A 21328-nucleotide genomic window follows, 5' to 3' on the forward strand; every position below is an offset into this window, starting at 1 on the left:
TGCCAATGAGAGAAAAAGGCCCTGGATTTGGTGGGATCATGTGACAGATTTCCATATCAGGTGTTCGATGAAGGTGAATAGATATAGCAAAGAATGTGCTGAGGGTGTCATGAGTTCTCTTGGTAAGTGTTCTTTTCTTCTGGATTTTTGTGTATCTTCTGGTGTTCTCGCTTGATCGGGTTCGTATGCTTAACCAGATTTACCTATTGAGAAAATCAAAAAGTGCTTGGGTGATCCCGAAGCTGACGTCGAAAATGAATTCTTGAAACATGAGCAACAACTTCGGGTACACCTTTTTCTTCGCCCATATTAAGAACAAATTTAATATCTTAAGATTAATGATCTTAACTAGATGCAAATGTCAATTTTCTTATTTTGCTGCAATCTATGGCACTTAGGTTGGCTAAGGTTCTCGTGATGACGTTAGCATTTTGCCAACATTGGTTATCAATAATGTTCAATATCGAGGTTCGTTACATATCATGTCGGTGGACGAGACGTAACATTCCTATTTAATTATATAAATGATGCTGAAGTTCTTGTTTTGCCTGCTATGAAGGGAAACTGGATAGAAGTGCAGTGCTGAAGGCCATTTGTGTTGGATTTAAGGAGACTATGAAACCTTCGGTTTGTTTAAGTGCAGGTAGATTCGATCTGCTTACATTCTAAATTCGGTTTACACTCTTATTTAATATTGACTTCATGTTATTTTAACAGATGTTGAAACTAATGAGTGCCTTGAAAGAAATGGTGGATGTTGGCATGATAAACGAGCCAACATAACAGCATGCAGGGTAAAGTATAGAAAGTTTACACGGTTCGATGTTACAATCGAATATGCGAGAGTTTACCTCCACAAATCCTGCTAATGAAAAGGGATGTTGAATTTGTTCATGACACATTCAGGGGAAGAGTATGCGAATGCCCTATTGTGAAGGGCGTGCAGTATAGAGGAGATGGTTCCATATCTTGTGAAGGTGCATCTTTTTTCCCTTATGTTAAATTAGATTCAACATGGGCAATGTATTCACCCGTTTCCACTTTTCATTTATCATCCATTTATAGCCTTTGGACCTGCGAGATGTACGATAAACAATGGAGGTTGCTGGTCCGAAACAAAAGATGGATTAACTTTCTCAGCTTGCACAGTTCAGTGATTTGTTCCTCATTCTGTCATTTCTCTAATAGTTTTCTGTTATTCTGCAAATTTACCCTAATTTTCATACCTGCAAATGGTATCTAACTGCCACATCATCTTCTTCTAACGGTGGTTTAACGGTAGGGACCATATTGCAAATAAATTAAATATTAGGAGACTGTATTGTAAGTTTTAAAAGTTAAAGGACCTAAATGTATGTTTCAGAAATGTTCAGTGACCATACTATACTTTACCCATTATTTAATTAAAAATAGAGGCTTAAACGATATTCCAAATTTTCCAAATTCATTTTGATATTAGCAGAGATCTAGCTCGTTACCACTTAATTATTTCAACGCCGTATCTCGCCGACATCGTCTAAGTATATCAGTCGCCGCCGGTGCATGGAAACTCCTTGGATCCATCACTAGGGCACGATTTTCTTACAGATTCATAATTCATGGCTTCGTGGCTCAAAGTTGCCGAAGGTCTGGCTCCTCTCAACCTACATTTCTTTCTTTCTTTCTTTTAGGCTTCAAAATATTTAATTGAGTTTTGAAGGTTTGATCTAAAGCTTTGAACCATTAAGTCCTTGAAGCGGGTGAAAACGTGAGATTTTAATGAATCAGCTTGCTTAATTTCGTTTTTATAAATCTGTTTTACTAATGAAGTTGCTTGTAAACTCTAGAGCAGGGGGATTTTAGGTTTTCTCCCCTTAAAGTTATGAGATCTAATTTGAATTTGTCAAGTGATAGAGTTCGAAGTAAATTGTGAATCGCGGTTAACCTTTCTCTTGAGACGTTATGTGGGATCGTGGCATGTTTATTAATTCAAGGAAATGACATATCTTGTTGCCTGTCTGGAAGTGAACTTGCTTTAGCTAGATTTTCGTATGGAGATTTGAATTATAGCTTTTGCTTAATTAGTGGCTACACTCGGTAGTGCCAATGTCAAGGAATCTTATGCAGTAAGAAAGAGTTTTAAGTAATGTTATTTGGTTTTATATCTGAACATTTGTAGATAGAAATGGTTATTGGGTGAAATTGACGTAATGATACAAGTGTTGAAATTATTATTGTAATCGGTTCTAATTTGTTTGTTATTTGTTGTGAAATTCTGAGTCCAAAGTGCACTTTATTTTCCATTTTCTTTTACCATCATATTAGTTAAGAAAAAATTGATAAGAACCTTTTATCAAATCAGATGTCTAGTATTAAGTATTTAAGTAACAAGTAGGGCTGTAGGTAATAGATAGCTTTTAGATATTGTGGATATTAGGGTTAGACTATGAATCCCGTTGTTTAGTTTTTAAAACTGTCATATAATCTATCCAAAAATAAAAAAAATTTTCAGAGAAGATTTTGCATCCATGTTTAAGAATTTCATTGTTACTTGGAATTACTGATGTTCATTCCATAGAAAATAGAAAATTCAAACTAAATTTTTTTGTTTTAGTTTGAAATCTATGATCTCCTCTAGAGTGAGCATGAGAATGGTCCATGCATGTGTTGATTGGCACTGGTTCTTCATCTATTTTCTCCTCTGCGTGTTGATTTTTCAAATATTGCCCATTAGATTTTGTTAAGTGTTCTCTATAAACATATGAAGGCATGCAAGGGGTGACATCACCATGGTCTGAATCTTTAGTCCTTTTGGAAAATCTCTAAAGAATTGTCATGCGCTTTTGCACCTCATTGTTTCTCTAAACTATCCATCAGTAAAGATAGCATTCACATTTCCTTTACTAATTTGATAGTAATTGAAGGTAACATTTTATTTTGGACCAGATTTATTTGAAGTTGTAGATCGAAGAGCAAAGCTAGTTGCTAGTGAACTGTCGGAGGAGCAATCTGATTCTCAGTCACAAGGTAAGGATTTCAAAATCTTGGGCTTTTTTGCGGGAAGAAATCAATTTGAAAAATATGGATTGGTGCCTTTTTGTACTTGAAATTTCCTATTCATGATTATATCTAGAGGTCCAATTTAGAGACCAAGTTTATGAAAGCTTGTGTCTATTATAGTATTATGTCTTTGTAACCATTCAAATAGCCATCTCATATGGGACTGTGTGCTTAGTAAGATAAAATCAATATATTGATATTCCTTTTAGTATCATCCCGACATAAAACACAGTTTAACAATCTTTACTAGCCGTATTTATCAACAATTGTTGCACCAATATATATATTGTTGAAGTTACAACCTGGATTCTCATAACAATAATATGCAGGATCTTTAATGCTTCCTTTCTCCCTTCTTAAATTAGAGTGCAACTCTTTGAAAACTTGTATTTTGTTTCCTTAGAGGAGAAAGATATGTCAACCTTAATAGTAACCATGCTTTGATAATTTCAGTGAATTGAAATATTAGAAGCCAAAAACTAAAAACTAGAATATCCGCTTAAATAATGAGAAGGTAAATAAAATCATAATTTAATATACTTTATTTTAGAGGTCTATTGTCATAAAACCACTATCTTCTTCATTTTCTGAATTACAATATCTGCCACTTGTCTCTCCCTCTCTCCCTCTCTCCCTCTCTCCCTACTGGTGTCTCTATCTCACCCTGTTTCACTCATAGACATACACCATCACACTCAGACACACATATATTTCCTCTCTTTTAATTGTAAAGCTTCTAATGTGCTAGGTTCTTCAGCAGAAAAGACAAAGCCAAGGACAAAGGTATTACAAATATGCAACCATGAATTAGCTTTAAGTGTATATTTCAAGTAAATATGTTCATAAAAACGGTTTTAATTAGATGATTTTCTTGTGTTAAGGAAAAAAAAAGACTTTCTACAAAAAAATCTCCCGAACCTAGTGATACTGGACGCAAGGAAACAAAGTCAGAAGTATTACAATCTGATGTAACACCTGATAAAGAGAAGGAGACTTTTTCTTCTGACAACGAGGGAAGCTCTGGTGCTAATTCTATGGTCCAGGCAAATCCTGAGCTGCATGGAAACAGTGAGAAAGACACTCCTAAAGTTCCTTCACCTAAGCCATTGGATACCGATTTGCTTAAAAATGGTGTTAATCAGGAAGAAGTCTATGCAATTGCTAGAAATGCAGAAGGTTCATTGTCAACTTCAAATGGGGAGCTTCTCAATGAGAATGCTCCTGATGTTCATGTTGAGCACCCTCCATCATCATTTTCTGCCAAAGATATTGAGGTTGTCAGTGAAGATCATTTAACTGATGGTGGCCAAGATACTGAATCTCAAACTGCATATGTCCCTTCAAAGACTGAACAAGAGAAGTTACAACATGTAGTTGCTGATTCTCATGTTAACTCTGAAGCTAAGTTAGAAGAAGATGATGTTAAAATTGAAACTCCTGTGAATCAAAAGAAACCACAAGAGAAAAATTCTGGCACACCTTCAAAAATGGTCCAGGACCAACTTGATGAGGTGACAAATACACTGAAATCTGATTTTTTTGTTGATTCTGGAATCTTCTCATGTTGCATCCATTTAAAAGTCTTTTTCACTAGTCCTTTGGTTTTTGTCCAGGCTCAAGGACTGCTTAAAACCACCAATTCTACTGGTCAGTCAAAAGAGGCAAGACTAGCTCGGGTGAGCTCTCTGAATTTATTGGTTTTCCTTTCTGTGACAAATATTGAGAATTTGAGATTAACGTGTATGCAAGGAATTGGATGTCACTTTTATGTTCTACCTATCGAAAATAAGAGTTCAGTACCTGACCATAATGGATACGTGAGTGGGATGGTAAATGATGGAGTGTCCTCGACATAATTTTGTTGTGAATCAGAATAACCTGCACCTTTGGGATATAGTCACCATATCTGTTTCTTTTCCTTGAATCTGGTAATGTATTCTATAAGCATCTAATTTGTTATCAACATTCTTTTACTGCGTCATATTAGTGTCCGTCCATCTTTTAGGTAGAAAATTGAGAATATTTCTGTTAAATTGCTTGGAAGAATGATCTTGTTTAAAATATTTCTCATGAAAAGAGTAACATTTAAAAGGAACCAGACTAACTTGCAAATCAGTAGGAATGTTTGCGCCTCCAAGTAACCACTCACAGATGAAATTTTTTGTGCTTTTTTTTGTTTTCTCTCTTTATTTTCTGATTTTGTAATTTGGATTTTTAACAAATTGTTATACACTGGTTTCTAGGTTTGTGCTGGACTTTCATCCCGTCTTCAAGAGTACAAATCTGAGAATGCACAACTTGAGGAGCTTCTAATTGCCGAGGTAATTCGTTCTATCTTTTTTCTACTTATTGTATATTTTCAAGTTATAGTCATGTTTGTTACACTTGCAACTTAAGGAATCATATTTAGAACTAAATTGCTTCCTTGACAGAGGGAGCTGAGTAAATCATATGAAGCTCGTATAAAACAACTGCAGCAAGATTTATCTGTTTCTAAGAGTGAAGTAACAAGGATAGAGTCAAATATGGTTGAGGCTTTGGCAGCAAAGAACTCTGAGATAGAGGCACTTGTCAATTCCATGGACGCTCTTAAGAAACAAGCTGCTTTATATGAAGGAAATCTGGCTTCACTTCAGGTTTGAATCCAAACTATACTTATCATTTGTTATAAAATCCCCTGCTTTCGAAGCTGTATCTTATGCAAATATGGTCTCTGCTTAGTTCCTCAACTAAATAAGTTTAGTTCCTAATTTGACATTCCAGTTCTACTAGACTTTATTATGGACTGAACTAATCAAAGTAGCCATTGTCAAGATTGCATGCAATATATACACCAGCTTTCAATTATCTGATTTAGCAGGTGAATTTATGTGCTTAGCTTAAAAGAAACGGTTCCCATCACCACAGATTCTGTGTATCTGACTATTTAATAGCTTTATAAGCTAAATGAAATAATATAGATCTTGATGCTTGTTTTAGTCATGCTTTTGTCATGAAAGATAACCCCAAAGAGCTTATTTCATGTCCCTTATAACTAAAAATTATCTCATTTAATAAGTTCCGGGTAACCCCCTAAGTGAATTATAGTATCCATATCTGCTTCTGTATCCCTTTGCTTCTCCTACCGAACTTTTGTTCCTTTATTTTGCTTCTACATTTAGATATTGTCTCTTTCGTCAGTGGGCTATCACTTTGTCCTCTTGGCTTGCACCTTCTGACAATGCTATGTTTGTTAACACTTTTGATTGCTTACCATCAGGCAAACATGGAGTCTATTATGAGAAACAGGGAATTAACAGAGACGAGAATGATGCAGGTAGACTAATTGGTTCTTTCTTGCTTGCATGTGCATGTGTATTCTCACACATGTTTCATTATGAACTTGGTAATCTATGTGTATACCTCTTTGTTAGGCCCTACGGGAGGAGCTGTCTTCTGCAGAGAGGAGAGCAGAAGAAGAACGTGCAGCACATAATGCTACCAAAATGGTCAGTGTTTAAACATCGATGTATTTACTTTTGTTGTTAACTTGCTTACACTATAATAATATCATATTTTCTGGAATAGGCTGCCATGGAAAGGCAAGTGGAATTGGAACATCGAGCTGTTGAGGCATCCACAGCTCTTGCTAGGATACAGGTAATGTAAGGAGTCTTTATTTCTAATTCCACTGCAAATCAGCACCTAATTTGATATTTAATATTCTTGTTTTACTTGCTGCTTGAGTAGCTTAGTGTTGCATGTTCAATAATATTTTAACCTGAATGTAATATTAGCCTTCCAAAGCTAGTCCCTCATGCTTTTTAAATGGATAACAGTTGTTTCAAGTTACCAACATGATGTGGTATAAATTTGCATCAAAATGTTCTTGGTGAAGTTATTTTGACATTTGGGATTTCTTAGTATGTTATTCTAGAAAAATATCATTTTCAAACGTATTCACATTTGTATTAACTAATGGTTCTAGTTTGGTACTTCTTTCGTGGTAAAGCAATGCCACTAAGATAAGTATTTTGTAACATAGCATACCCCCATGATCTAACTTTCCTCATTGCTTCTTCAACTAAAAAGCGTAAATTAACATATAATGGATCTGCACGAATAACAAATGCTGAAGTTGCAGAAAAGAAAAAGCAATCCATATGGGTTTATTGATCAGGATAATCTAAAGTGTACTTTTGACTTATCATTTTCAGTTTCATATTTTCTAATCTAATAGTATTATGCCATATTTATGCATTTCCTGAAAAAGGTTTTACCATTAGGATGCTAAGTCTTAGTTTAATCTAGTTTCTGTCAAATTTTCTTTTAGATTAAGAAACTGTCTGTCTATCTTCTAATAGTATGTAATCTACATTTTGAACATCAAAATATCACTATTTGTTTTTGGAGAATATGGTGCCTCTTGTCCAGCTGCGAAGCTGTACGTTGATTATTTGTCGTCTATATATTTCAACAAGCATTTTAAATTTCTGCTTGTTTCTTTATTCAGAGAGTTGCCGATGAGAGGACAGCAAAATCTTCCCAGCTTGAGCAGAAGTTGGCACTTCTTGAGGTAAAACAAAAATGATAACAATGCATTTATATGAAAGTTTTCTTTCTGGCTGAGCTAAATATGAAATCAAAATGCTCTTGAGCTTAAGTGATCCATATATCAGGTTGAGTGTGCATCTCTAAATCAAGAATTGCAAGACATGGAAGCTCGTGCTCGCCGCGGACAGAAGAAAGCCCCAGAAGAAGCAAATCAAATGCTTCAGGTAAATATGATGTGGATGCAACTGTCTGAACTCTTTCTTTCTAATAATATTTTTGGACCATTTTGATGTAGCCATAATCTAGAAATAAAAATCATCCTACTTATATGATCTGAATACATCAAGTAATCTACTGGAGTGTGGGTTTCTATGTCATTCAGAACATTCTGCAGTTAAACAGTTCAAAAGACATTTAATATCTAGATATAGGCATAATCTGTGGCCATGAGTTTTCGCACCGATTGTAATTAATGTATTAAGCAGTGGCTTAAAGATTGTGAAATTAGATACAGGCATGGCAGGAGGAAGTGGAGCATGCACGCCAAGGTCAAAGAGATGCTGAGAGTAAGCTCTCTTCATTAGAGGCGAGTATCAGATGTCTTTTCCTAATACATTTATCATTATATAATTATAGCAAAAGATTATTCTGGTTTCTTTTTCTGGCTGATGGATTTGTTTTCTTTGACCAATTTGTCTGGCTACAGGCTGAAGTGCAGAAAATGAGGGTTGAAATGGCCGCCATGAAGAGAGATGCCGAGCATTATTCACGTCAGGTAACTGTTAAAATTTATTCATCTTTTCTTCTTTCTTTAATCAAACAAATACATGCATACACCTTGATTGATGTGCAGTAATCAGAAGGAAGTGTAGTTGTTGATTGATGTGAAGTAATCAGAAGTGTAGATGTCTATTGCATCGTTGATGTAAAATCTTTTTTTTTATAGAATCGTTGATGTAAAATCTGAAAGTATTTATTGTAATATCTAGCTGTATATCAGCTGTCACGCTACATGATCTTGTTCTCTTGCATGTTTTATGTTCAACTAACACCTCAAATTTGTCAGATATTATGGTATCAAATTATTACAGAACATCCTATTGTTGCTTGTAACTTGATTTTTTTGCACTTCCCTTAAAATTGTCATTTACACGTTCATGTGAAAGTAGTTCTCCTTGGAGCCAAGCTTCTGTAAAATTTTAACTGTAGAACACATCTATGGCCTGCCGCATACTGAAGTATATCAAGACTTCTCATATATGTTCTATATATGTTTGCGGACAAGGAGAAAGTTCATGTACTAGAAGCTATGACACTGATTTACTGTTGTTGATATCTCATTTCTTAAATTTCCTTCTCATCTGAAATTGTGGTGGAATTCAGTTGTTTTCTATATGCAAATTCATAAGATTATATTTCATGGCACATTCAATTTTATGATCTAAATACACCCAATCATTACCTTACTTATGTTGTTGCCTTCTCTCAGGAACATATGGAACTAGAGAAACGCTATCGTGAACTAACTGACCTATTGGTAATTGAAAGAGAGATTTGTTTTTTATCTTCCGTATAACATCTATTTCCTTATGCTGACTTGTGGCTACACCATTTTGCAGTACTACAAGCAAACTCAGTTAGAAGCTATGGCAAGTGAAAAAGCTGCAGCTGAGTTCCAGTTGGAGAAAGAAATAAAGCGTCTTCAAGAAGCACAGGTTTATTGATACCTATGCTGCAAGACTGATTAGCCATTTATTGTTATAGCTAATGCTATTCCATATCCTTGTTTTCTGTGATGTACCATTATAATCAACAGGTCGAAGTAGAAAGAAGTAGACTTCCTCGTCATGCATCATCTTCCTGGGAGGAAGACACTGAAATCAAAGCACTTGAGTATGTTATGTTTTTCTTTTTTCTTTTTATTAGATTGCAATCTTCGTGCCCTGAAAGTTCATTGGCTTGTCACTTCATGAAAGTTCCACATCCTCTATGCAGTTACTTTTGATATTTCCCAAATTTCCTTATCTATATAATAATTGCAGGCCTCTTCCTGTGTATCACCGTCACGCGGCTGCTGCAAGCATACAGGTATTCCGACATTCATATACTGAAGCTAATTTACAATCCTATTTGCTTACTATGATTTGTGTTGTCTCCTGCAGTTACAGAAGGCTGTAAAATTACTGGATTCAGGAGCTGTCAGGGCCACCAGATTTCTGTGGCGATATCCTACAGCTCGAATAATCTTGCTATGCTATCTTGTAAGAACAGTTTCGCCTTGTCTTTGTGAAATGTGTTGCAGTTTTTACTTTTATGATAACCTTCGTGGAAAATATTAATGCAGGTGTTTGTACATCTGTTCTTGATGTATTTGTTGCATCGCCTTCAGGTATTGCTATCCTATCATTTGCACAATTACCTCATGATTTACATGATTGCAGGATTCCTCCAATAAAAAGACTGACTATCATTGTGCTAAATGTGGTGTGTAGGAACAAGCGGACATTTTAGCTGCTCATGAACTCGCAAAATCTATGGGTCTTACTGACTCTAACTTACCATAGTTGGGGTGAAATGCCCAAGGTCAGAAGTTAGTACCGACAGAGTTCTCGAAAATGTATGATTCGATATCTGCAAGGTTGTATATTCCATTTCCTTTTGCAGGCAATACAGGGAATGATCCAAGAACACATCTGAAAGTTGATAGAAGTTATGTACACCGGAAATTTCAGTCGTGGTTATTCCAAATATGCGAATATTCTATGGAAGTGTTTGTTACTTTGGTATCGAATACTGCAGATTGGAACGCTACTATACAGTTATGAGGTTTGAGATGCATCAAGCTTGGGGGCAGCTAACTCTTGTGTCCCAATATAACCATTTTTACGTGAACGGGAACTCTGTTTACAGAAACAGGAATGGCAGAATCCGAGATGAAAGGCAACATGTAGACCCAAAGCCATTATCGTGTTGATGAAACATTCTTTTTGCTACATACAGGCGAATGCAAAACTCTGAGTAACTTCTTCACTTGTGATCAACATCATGAAACGAAAATGTTATTGAAGAAATACGTTGTGTAAGTAATATATATTAATGGTGCCATTGACTTTTCTTCTTATAAATACACTTTTGCTATTTTAAAATTTCAGTCGACTCGAAACTAAATTATAATGAACAGAATAAACGGAAAACTCAAAATCGAAAAAGAGATGAAATATTAACCATGTTAATTTGGTTGATGATCGGCTAGTTTAATACTATTTTTAAGTATAGGGAAGAGAGTGTTTAAACGTTTGATTTAACATTTAAATATTTGATATTTCTGTTAAAATATATTTCATAAATATGAATTAACATTCTAGACATGATATAGGATAAATATATAGTTTAAATGATGTTTAACTTTTTAATATTTTAATATATAAAACATATTAATTAAATTCATGGTTAAAATATAAAAAAATCATTTTTATGAATATATGACTTAAAATATTATATATGATCACATAAGTATAAATAGAAATTTATAAATTGTAAATAAATACATTAGGAAAACAAATGAATATTAAAATTAATTTTTAATTTAAAAATTTCCAATAAAAATCGAAATTTTTAACTTGTGTATTTGAATTAAAAATACTTTGTAAAAATATGTTTCAAAAATAATTTTATATTGCTTATAATTCTAAATCATTTTTTGTTATAAATTGCATTTTAAATGCAATACTAAATAAAGTAAATCTCTGAAATTAGTAGGCCACAAGTATCAATCTCATGGTGAGCGGCCAAGCACGTTTATTTGTTAAGACGACACGGCGACAACATTGTCGAGTTGAATTTCAGTGACCGAAATTTTTTTATAATATACGATTTTAACCAACTTTTTTACGATTTGCCAAAATGACCAACAAAATCGCAATGCGATCTCTAAATCGCAACGCGATCTCCCAATCGCAACGCGATCTCCATTATCGCAATTTAGTTTCCAGATTCGCAACGCGATTTTGACCATCGCATTGCGATTTTCGAAATCCGCATTGCGATTTTAGATAATCGCAATGCGAATATGTAAATCGCAACGCGATAACACTTGATCGCAACGCGATTCTGACTATCGCAACGCGATAATACGTGATCGCAACGCGATTCTGACTATCGCAACGAGATTCTGACTATCGCATTGCGATAATATAAAATCGCAATGCGATTTTCAAAGCGCCATTCGTATCGCAACGCATATTTTATTTTCAAATTCCAAACACGAATATTTACCCGTAATCGCAACTCTTAACCTAAAACCCTAAATCACAAATCAGTCCCATCTCCATCTCTCACTCTCTCCGGCGACATCCGTCCCCATCTCCGGCAAAATCCATCCCCATCTCCGGCGAAATCCGTCTATCTCCATCTCTCAGAGCCACCCTCACAATCATTCACGATCAGAAATGGAAAATCAACCAAATCAACCATCGAGGGTTAGTTTTTTTAATTATTTTTATTTTGAAATTTTTGCATTATTATTAGGTTTTTCATATTGAAATTAATGATAAGTTTACTTGTAATTTCAATAATAGATTGCTGCCAATACTGCTACTGTTTAGTCTTTAACCCTGTGAAGTTAGTATTTGTCTTTGTTTTGTCTTTTGGTTGAAGTAATGCAATTCATTCAAGTTTCAATTTTAGACAATGACCATTTGAAACCGAGAATCGCAACGCGAAATGAAAATCGCAATGACAAAATTCGCGTTGTGATTATCTCGTTGCGATAGCCATTTCGCGTTGCGATTATCTCGTTGCGATAGTCAAATTCGCGTTGCGATAATCATTTTCGTGTTGCGATTTTTATTTTCATGTTGCGGTTTTAAGTTTCATAAACTATTCTTCTTCTGCAAATTGAAACTTGAATGAATTGCATTACTTCAACCAAAAAACAAAGACAAATACGAAATTCACAGTGTTGCAAAATTAAGTTTGAAGAATAAACTACTACGCTTTATGTTTATTATTGTTTTTGGTATATCTTCACAGTGTAGTTTTTGGTATATCTAACTTGGTATGTTTATTGTTTTTGTAGAACTTTTTTTCGGCTCAATTGACCTTAAGGAATAAAATAAGCCTAGTCACTACAATTGCGTCGAAGCTTTCACCTGTACAAAGACAATTGTTTGAGGATACTTGCTTCGGGCCATGGCTGAAAGTACAACATCCGGGTGGAGATGCTATGTTGACCCATTTGTAGCTTCAGACCATGACACGCGATCTACCCGAGAGTATAGAACGTGGTAATGAAGAGATATGGTTTCATTTTCCACCGGCGTATACGTGTTTTGGGCGGGAGAAATTTTGCTTAATCACTGGTCTACGCTTCGGACACGATGATGTAGGTCGATACACTAGTCATATTACCCACCCATCATGGTTATCCCGGGTTTTTCCTGATCTGTCAATGGAGAAGCCGAATTTACACGTCGACGACTTGACAAGATTATTTAATAAGAAAGATGGTTTTACTCGGATGGATGACGTCGATAGTGCCTGACTCACCTGTCATCGTTCAAGAGGCCTCTCCTATCGTTCAAGAGGCCCCTATCATCCCTCAAGAGTCCCCTCCCACCATTCAAGAGGCCCCTGTCATTGTTGAAGAGGTCCCTCCCAACATTCTAGAGCCCGATTCACACGGCATATTATATCGAATTATTGAGAAACCCCCTCCCGTGCCAGACATGATGGATGACTGTTGGCTTTCGTATAAGTTACCAGCCAGTACCATTCCGGCAGATGAAGTGGAGAGGAAAAAATTACCGGAAACAATTCTGGATAATACCCTTTGGGCTAAGACCGCAGTTGATTTTTATCTACATGAGCGGAGCCAGGGGTGTTACGCTGACATATACAAACTCAACAATGATATGCATTTGTTGATTGATTCGTCTTGGTGGGGTGTGTTATTAGGGGTTGAAGACAAAGGCTATTTCGATGAGGGGGTAAGTCTTATATTTTTCTTCTTATATTTCATTTTGATTAATTTTTTTTAAAATTTATGTAATTCACTAATATATGTCTTTTTTTGTAAACAACATATTGATGCATGGGTGTCACGTCTTCTAATAATAAGGAAAATCAAGAAAAATAAAAAAATACGCGATATACAATTATGCCGACGTCTTTTCACGTAGTTCACATGAAGAATCAACGACAGGAATCATATGTATTGGCTAATGGACAAGCTAAACTTTATCCTGCATGGTGGGAGGTCGATAAGGTTAGTATTTATTTTTTAAATATGTTAAAGGTGTTTATAAATAAGTGTGTAATTGAATTATTACTTATGATTGTAGGTGTTTATCCCTGTTTTGGAACGTACTCATTTGCTTCTCGTCGAGCTTCAGCTTCCATCCCTGAAGACAATAGTATTGACAGCATGATAAATTACATATCATTGTCTGATTTGAGAGATATTATTAAGGGATGGAGCTCTCATTTGGCTAAATTCTTGGATGTGATTAATTATTGGACTTATTCTGGAAACAAGAAGCCAAAGAAGTTCAATATTACAGTTATCAGAGATGAGACCGCGCCACAACAAACGCAAGAAGCCAGAGGGGATTGTGGTCCTCTCGTATGCATGTGCTTGGAGCGTTTGACGAAAGTAAGTACAGAGTTTCTACCTCCCACCGATAGAGATAGAGGTGTAGTAGGCTTGTGGTTTCGGCATTTTATGGCTAGAACAATATATGCGAGACGCTGCCTACCTGCATCCGCGTTATGAAAGTGTCCATAAACAATTGGTAAGTCAAATGCAAGTGTTGTTAAGTACCTAGAATTCAATATAATTTGTTGTTTGTTGGTTTTAGATGTGTAGAAAGTATTGTTTGAGCAAATGTTTGGTTTCTACAGGTTAATCCTGAAGTGAGCTGCATGAAATTGATGTGCATAAACAACTGTCTGGGGTACACTTTTTTTATTGTAATTGATTCTTAAAAGTCTGACTTGTTTAATTGATGAGAAAAATAATATAATAAGAGTTGATTTGTTTAATTGATGTGTAAATAATTCTTATTTGTTTAATTGATGTGTAAATAAATTCTTATTTGTGCTTGTTTAATTGATTAAAAGTTTATTATTGATGTGTAAATAATTCTTATTTGTGCTTGTTTAATTGATTGAAATGTAAAAGTTGATTTGTTGATTTCAATCTGCATCTTATTCGCGTTGCGATAGTCTAATACACTTTGTGATTTTCTCGTTGCGATAGTCAAATTCCCATTGCGATAATCAAATTCGCGTTGCGATAGTCATTTCGCGTTGCGATAGTCAAATTCGCATTGCGATAGTTAAATTCGTGTTGCGATAGTCATTTTCGTATTGCGATTATCCCGTTGCGATAGTCAAATTCGCGTTGCGATAGTCATTTTCGCATTGCGATTATCCCGTTGCGATATTCAAATTCACGTTGCGATAGTCATATTCGCGTTGCGATAGTCATATTCGCGTTGCGATAGTCAAATGAATGTGTAATAAGTGATAACAACTAAACAAATCATAGAAATGTTCAAACTCAAGTTACTAATATACATGGGCCTAACTGAAAATATTAAAAGTTTACACATAAAATACACATAATACAACGTTTGCATTTAAAAATCACCTAAGTTAATAGTCCCAAAAGGTGAAGCCGGTTGTGATTGGGATTTTGATTTTGATTGCGATTTTGATTGCCTTTTGCTTAACACCATATGAGCTTTGGATTTTGATGATGATCCATATTTTGGTAGAGGAAAAGTTGATTGTGATGGCACTGGTGATCCACATGTCAACCTTGTATGACCACTTTCCTTGCACCGACTACATGTCGATCTCTTCTTCTCTTCACCCTTAGACAGTATATGATCGTTACTTTTTGGTCGGCCAGGTAGCCTTCTGTCCATGGCTGGTGGCAAAACTGTTTGTAAGTCATCTGGTATGTCCCACTCAGAAGGATGTGGAATAGGGTAGATAATCTCGGCATAAGTCTGTCGATATACTTCTGTAGTGTAGCAATCCATAGCATATGCGCTTGAATCATCTTGGTTTAGATGAAGAGCAACTTTTATAACATGGCCACACAGATAACCAGATGTTTTCCATTTTATACAACTACACGTCTTTGCATTTAGATCGACAAGCCCATTTAAGTTATTATCTAGTACTTCAAACAAAGTGTTTGAACATGGTTCAACTCTCCATGACGTTGACTTCATAACACGTTTCGTTATCTTTTTTTCAGTCCATGGTGTAACACGATGTTCCAATGTTCCTGTAAATTTAAATAAATAATACTTAGTAAATTATATGATAAGTTACGAATTTAAAGAAATAATACCTGCATGGTTTCTTTTCTTGTAGTACCACTGTTGAATAGAGGCTCGAAAAAACTCCATTAACATAGTAATGGGTAATTTCCAGGAATGACGACTTAGAGCGCTGATTGATTCTGCACTATTAGGCGTCATGAAACCATATCTTGCTCCAAGTTGGTATACTCTTGACCATCTTTCAAACTCGACATCTTCTAGTGTTTGAGCACACTGAGGCAAAACACGTCTTAAACAATTTATATGCTTATTAAAATCCACTTCCCAATAAGCTTTTACAGCCTTCCAGTATGTCCATTTGTGATTTTTTATACCAGCAGACCTTGATTTTTGATTTCTATATAAATGAACACCACAAAGTCCATAAAAAGCATCTGGGAAACACCTTCTAACAGCATTGTCAATTGAGTTTGCCCTTTTTGGATATGAAATTCAGATTGCTAATAGGACATATGCAATCCCTAAGATGCCCCATAAACCATGTCCATGAATCAGAGGTTTCAGATTTGCCAACCCCGTAAGCTATTGGCAGTATCCCATTATTAGCATCCATGGCTACTGCTAATAAGTTTACTCCAAGGTATCGACCTTTTAAATGTGCTCCGTCAACTATAATAACTGGGTGCATGCAAGTAATAAACGAACGAATCTACAAAATCATATACACAAGAAATATAATCATTTAAATGTGAAATGCATGTAACTAATAAAAATGAGTCAACAAAATTATATTGATTTACTAACCGCAGCACCAATGGCGATAAACAGCAACTCAAAGTGTCCATCTCTATCTATTTTGATATGAGTTACCGACCCAGGATTTTTCAGCTTTAAATTGTGACAATAAGCCGGCAGTTGGGCAAACGATGCTTCTGGCGACCCCCTCAACAATTCCAAGGCATAACATTTGGCTCTCCAAGCTTGAGAATATGAGATACTAATCTTGAACCGAGTATTTATGTCAGTCATAATTTCATGTCCCCGATATACCATGCCATTCAAAAACATTAACTCAGCCAGAAAACCACCCAACACATTTTTGTTTGCCTGTCTATGGTGAGGAAAAACTTGGGTTCTTGAACATGTATGTTTATCAATAAAAGTCCTAACTTGAAACATTTCACAATCTTTTATCCTCTTTGAAATCATACGCCACGTATAGTTTTTGTCAATCATACACCTTGTTTCGAAACGATCTTTGCTTGATTTGTTAACTTTTAGTTGATAGCCATCTTCCACACATTTCGTATACAACGCTATCTTCAAGTCTTCCTTTGTATCAAAACAGTCATCTTTCTTGATACAGATAATTTTTGTGTAACAATCAACTGCTATTTTTACCAACTCTCCTTCCGGTATCTGAAGTAATTATGGCATATTCCAGTTATACTCCCGTGGCATTTTCTTCGGGGACTTTTATTCGGGGATTTCTTCTTCTTTTTCTTCTTCTGGGTTATATGAATTACAGAATAGATGTTCAACATGTTCATTCACAGTCGTAACTTCCTCCTCATTATCATCAACAACATCTTCCTCGGCAGCGACTGTTTCATCATCAAAATTCGGGTATTGACCAATATCAAAATCATTACACGCAGGGTCTGTTTCTTCTTCTGAAACATCATCAAAATCCGAGTATTGACCAAGATCAAAGTCCGGGTATTGACCAAGATCAAATTTCGAATACCGACTAGTACTCATAATTTTTTCTGTTGGCTCATCATTGTCTAACTGGTTAATACGAAAACCGGAATTTGGTGCTGAAAGTTGATTGGGATTTGGATTAGGGAAAGGTTGTGGGTTTTGAGATTGTGTTTGGTATTGGAAATGTGGTGAAACAAAATTTGCTTGGTGATGAAATTGTGGTGGAACCATTAAATTTTGAGCACCATAAACTGGGGTTGAAAAACTTAGTTGATTACTACCCGCTACTGACCAAACTTCACTACTTCTAGGTTCAACAACATACAATGTAACATCATCTTGCGAAACACTAATGTAAGCAATGAATCGTTCAACATCTTCATTGTCGGTTAACAAATAAACTTTACCTTTTCTCTGATAAGATAGCCTAAATCCACTTAAGGGCTCTAAATTCAATTTATTTGCAACACGTAACATTAGAGTTTCATAAGTTAACTTTTTTAATGACAGTTTTAGTTGAAGATTCATGGGTAAAGACATATATTGTAAAACACCATGAATATTCTAAACAAACGAGCTGCGAAACTAAAACCTGTTGCCGGATGGGGAAGGATGTCGTTGGATATAGGAATGGATGTCACCGGAGAGAGTGATAGATGGAGATGGAATGAGTTACGATTTAGGTTATGAGTTGATGCTACTGCGTAGTAGTTATATACCCATTTGTGTTGCGAAATTAAAACCTGTTGCGAATTTGAAATTCAGTGATGCGTTAGTTAGAATCGCGTTGCGATAGTCATAATCTCGTTGCGATAGTCAGAATCGCATTGTGATAGTCCGAATCATGTTGCGATAGTCATAATCGCGTTGCGATAACGTGTTATCGCGTTGCGATTTACATATTCGCATTGCGATTTACATATTCGCATTGCGATTATCTAAAATCGCAATGCGGATTTCAAAAATCACAATGCGATGGTCAAAATCGCGTTCGAATTTGGAAACTGAATTGCGATAATGGAGATCGCGTTGCGATTTAGAGATCGCATTGCGATTTTGTTGGTCATTTTGGCAAATCGTAAAAAAGTTGGTTAAAATCGTATATTATAAGGAATTTTTTGTCACTGAGGTTATTTTCTCTTTACTTTATTTGTAAAAATAGATGATTGAAATTGATTTTTTACTTTTTCAATAAATATTTTTATATTTCCTACTGATATATATATATATATATATATATATAATTCTTTTACACAATGTAAAACTCTATTAGTTTTACACATATTTAGGACTGTTGGATGAATGAAAACAAATGATTGAGATTAAAAGAAGGAAATGTGAAAATATTTACTAAGAAAATCAAGAAGTCAATCTCATCCATCCATATTCACCCATCCATATTCACCCATCCAACAGTAAATCAATGCAAAACTTAAAAATTTTACATTGTGTAAATGGATCCTAACTCATATATATATATATATAATATATATTGTAAACCGTGTCAACTTTATTTATTTATTTCACAATTTTAATTTTAGCTAAAAGGGAAGGGGAGGAAGATTCTCAGGGGAGAAAGATTCTCAGGGAAGAAAGGAGGTAATAAATTTTGAACTATGATTTAAGAAAATATAAGAGAATAAAAATAAATAGTTTAACAAACTTGTGGACACCCGTTTTTGTAGTTTTTGTCCGGGTCTACAAAAACATTATTAATTATATATATTATTATCATTATTATTATTATATTACTTATTATTTTTATTTTTATTAAATTACATATTACATTTTGTTACAGGCCTAAACCCGAGCCCAATTATAAGCCTCACCAAGCAAGCCCAATACACCCAAGACCCAACAACTACAAGACAGTTACAAGCAACCCACCATATCAGCTGACCCGAACCGACCCGAAGGAGACCCAACAACCCAAGATCTGACCCGAAACCCTAAACATATTAGGGTTTTCAACATATCAGCTCTAGTAGCCACCGCCGCCAACGACTCTTCAACTCTCCAATCACCGCCGAGTGCTTCCCGAGCCGATCAGAACCCATACCGAACTGTGACAACCATCCATCAACCAAATCAAGAATCCAATCACAGTCAGAGGAAAAATAAAATGAAGCAAGTACAAGAAATATCCCGAGGATAATCAGAATATCAATCACCAATCTATCACATGCATCAGGATAAAACCGAAAAGAAAAAGAAGAAAAAAACCATTCGAACGGAGAGAAAAAAAAAGAAAAATAGAGAGAGGGAGCCCAGAGAAAAAAATGAAAGAAATCAAAGAAAAAGAAGAAGAAAAAACATAACAAAAAAAAACCCATTCGAACCACTTCAAAACAAGAGAGGAAAAGAAAGGAGGTTTTCACCGGGCTCTTCGTTCGTCAGGTTCAAACGTCACCGGAGTGGGAGTGGTCGAGAGGTATCTTCTTTAGATCTAGGGTTTTAGGGGTTGTTTTAGGGTGAACGGGGTTAAGTTTCGAGTTAGGGAGGAAGAGAGGGCTTTTGGGTGTTCTTCCCTCTCTCCGGCCACCATACGCCCCTGGGGCCTCCATCGTGGTTGCCATCGGTCGTGGCTATCCCTATCTCCCCGGTGAGGGAAGTTGAGAGAGTTCTCTACTCTCTTCCTCTCAATTTTATAAAATAAAAGCAAATGAGAGATTGGAGGGGGAAAACCCTATTTTTGGGCTTATATCCCTAGAGTGAAACGACGTCGTTTTACTAGGGACCTTCAGCGTGTTTTCAAATTAGGGGATAATAGCACGTTTAGTCCCTCATGATTTGTAATCTTTTTATTTAACCATCAAATGAAATTTTTAATGTTTTGTTTTGGGCACTTGTTTTTACTCATTTATATTTAAGTCACTGTGTTATATATTATACCTTTATGGTAAATATTTGACTTTAGTCACAATATTTGTGATTACTTCATTTTAGTCACTGATTTCATGTATTGTGTGTTTTTGCTGGTATTTGAATCTAACCCTTTTATTTATGCATGTTTCATTTTGGTCACTATTTAATATTGTTGTATTTAGGATTAATTATTATTTGCTCCTCTATGTTTATGGTTTATCTTATTTTAGTCATTGTTTGTGTATTTGGTTTAATTATTATCTGGTCCTTTATGTTTCTGTTCATTTCATTTTGGTCCCTAATATGATTTATGGGTTATTTTCATTTGTAGTACCTATATTGTTTAATATTTTCATTTTTAGCTATGGTTTATGTATCTTTCTGGATTAGTCCTTTAAATTTATGTTTTTGCTATTTTAGTCCTTAAAATTTCTATTTTTACTATTTTAGTCCTTTAAGTTTATGTTATTTTTATTTTGGTCCCTTAAATTTTCAAATATGCTTATTTGGCTATTTACATTTTGATGTGTAAATTTTTATTGTTTTGTTTTAGTCCCTTATGAATTTACACATTTTGAAGATCATGTATTTATTTGTATAATATTAAATAAATGTAATTATTTTATTTGTTGTAATTATTTTATTTTTACCTTTACGATTGTATTTATTCCCATATTATTTACTTATTTATTGATACAATATTCGAATATTTTCAAGAACATGTATTTGTAGAACGGGCATGGAAAGTATCACTTGATTAAAGTGGTACAATCCGATACAACGTTCGAACAAAATGAGACTTGAAATAAATCTATTTTATTTTATTAATTAAATATTTTTATGTGAATGATTCAATCTGTTCTTATTAATTTATTTTATTTCATGCAAAT

The 21328-nt window shown here is 35.0% G+C and overlaps 1 protein-coding gene across 6 annotated transcripts; it reads left to right on the forward strand.

Annotated features, from left to right (window-relative positions):
• The first annotated feature begins 1449 nt into the window (after positions 1-1449).
• On the forward strand, positions 1450-10663 carry LOC120149381 (golgin candidate 1-like). 6 transcript variants are annotated; one of them, XM_039162179.1, is made up of 22 exons: positions 1450-1626; positions 2926-3006; positions 3773-3822; positions 3921-4550; positions 4653-4715; positions 5283-5360; positions 5472-5675; positions 6299-6355; positions 6453-6527; positions 6607-6678; positions 7532-7594; positions 7698-7796; positions 8081-8158; positions 8279-8347; positions 9062-9109; positions 9192-9287; positions 9389-9465; positions 9615-9660; positions 9735-9833; positions 9917-9961; positions 10065-10155; positions 10237-10663. In XM_039162179.1, exons 1-21 carry the CDS (start codon positions 1599-1601, stop codon positions 10134-10136), a joined length of 2130 nt encoding a protein of 709 aa, XP_039018110.1. In that variant the 5' UTR covers positions 1450-1598; the 3' UTR covers positions 10137-10155; positions 10237-10663. The 6 variants fall into 6 exon arrangements, with proteins under 6 accessions (XP_039018110.1, XP_039018109.1, XP_039018111.1 ...); XM_039162178.1 differs by having other exon boundaries at positions 10065-10663; XM_039162180.1 differs by having other exon boundaries at positions 8087-8158; positions 10065-10663.
• Positions 10664-21328: the final 10665 nt, after the last annotated feature.

Source organism: Hibiscus syriacus, unplaced genomic scaffold (assembly GCF_006381635.1).
Source record: "Hibiscus syriacus cultivar Baekdansim isolate YM2019G1 unplaced genomic scaffold, ASM638163v2 tig00111002_pilon, whole genome shotgun sequence".
Taxonomy (NCBI): Eukaryota; Viridiplantae; Streptophyta; class Magnoliopsida; order Malvales; family Malvaceae; genus Hibiscus; species Hibiscus syriacus.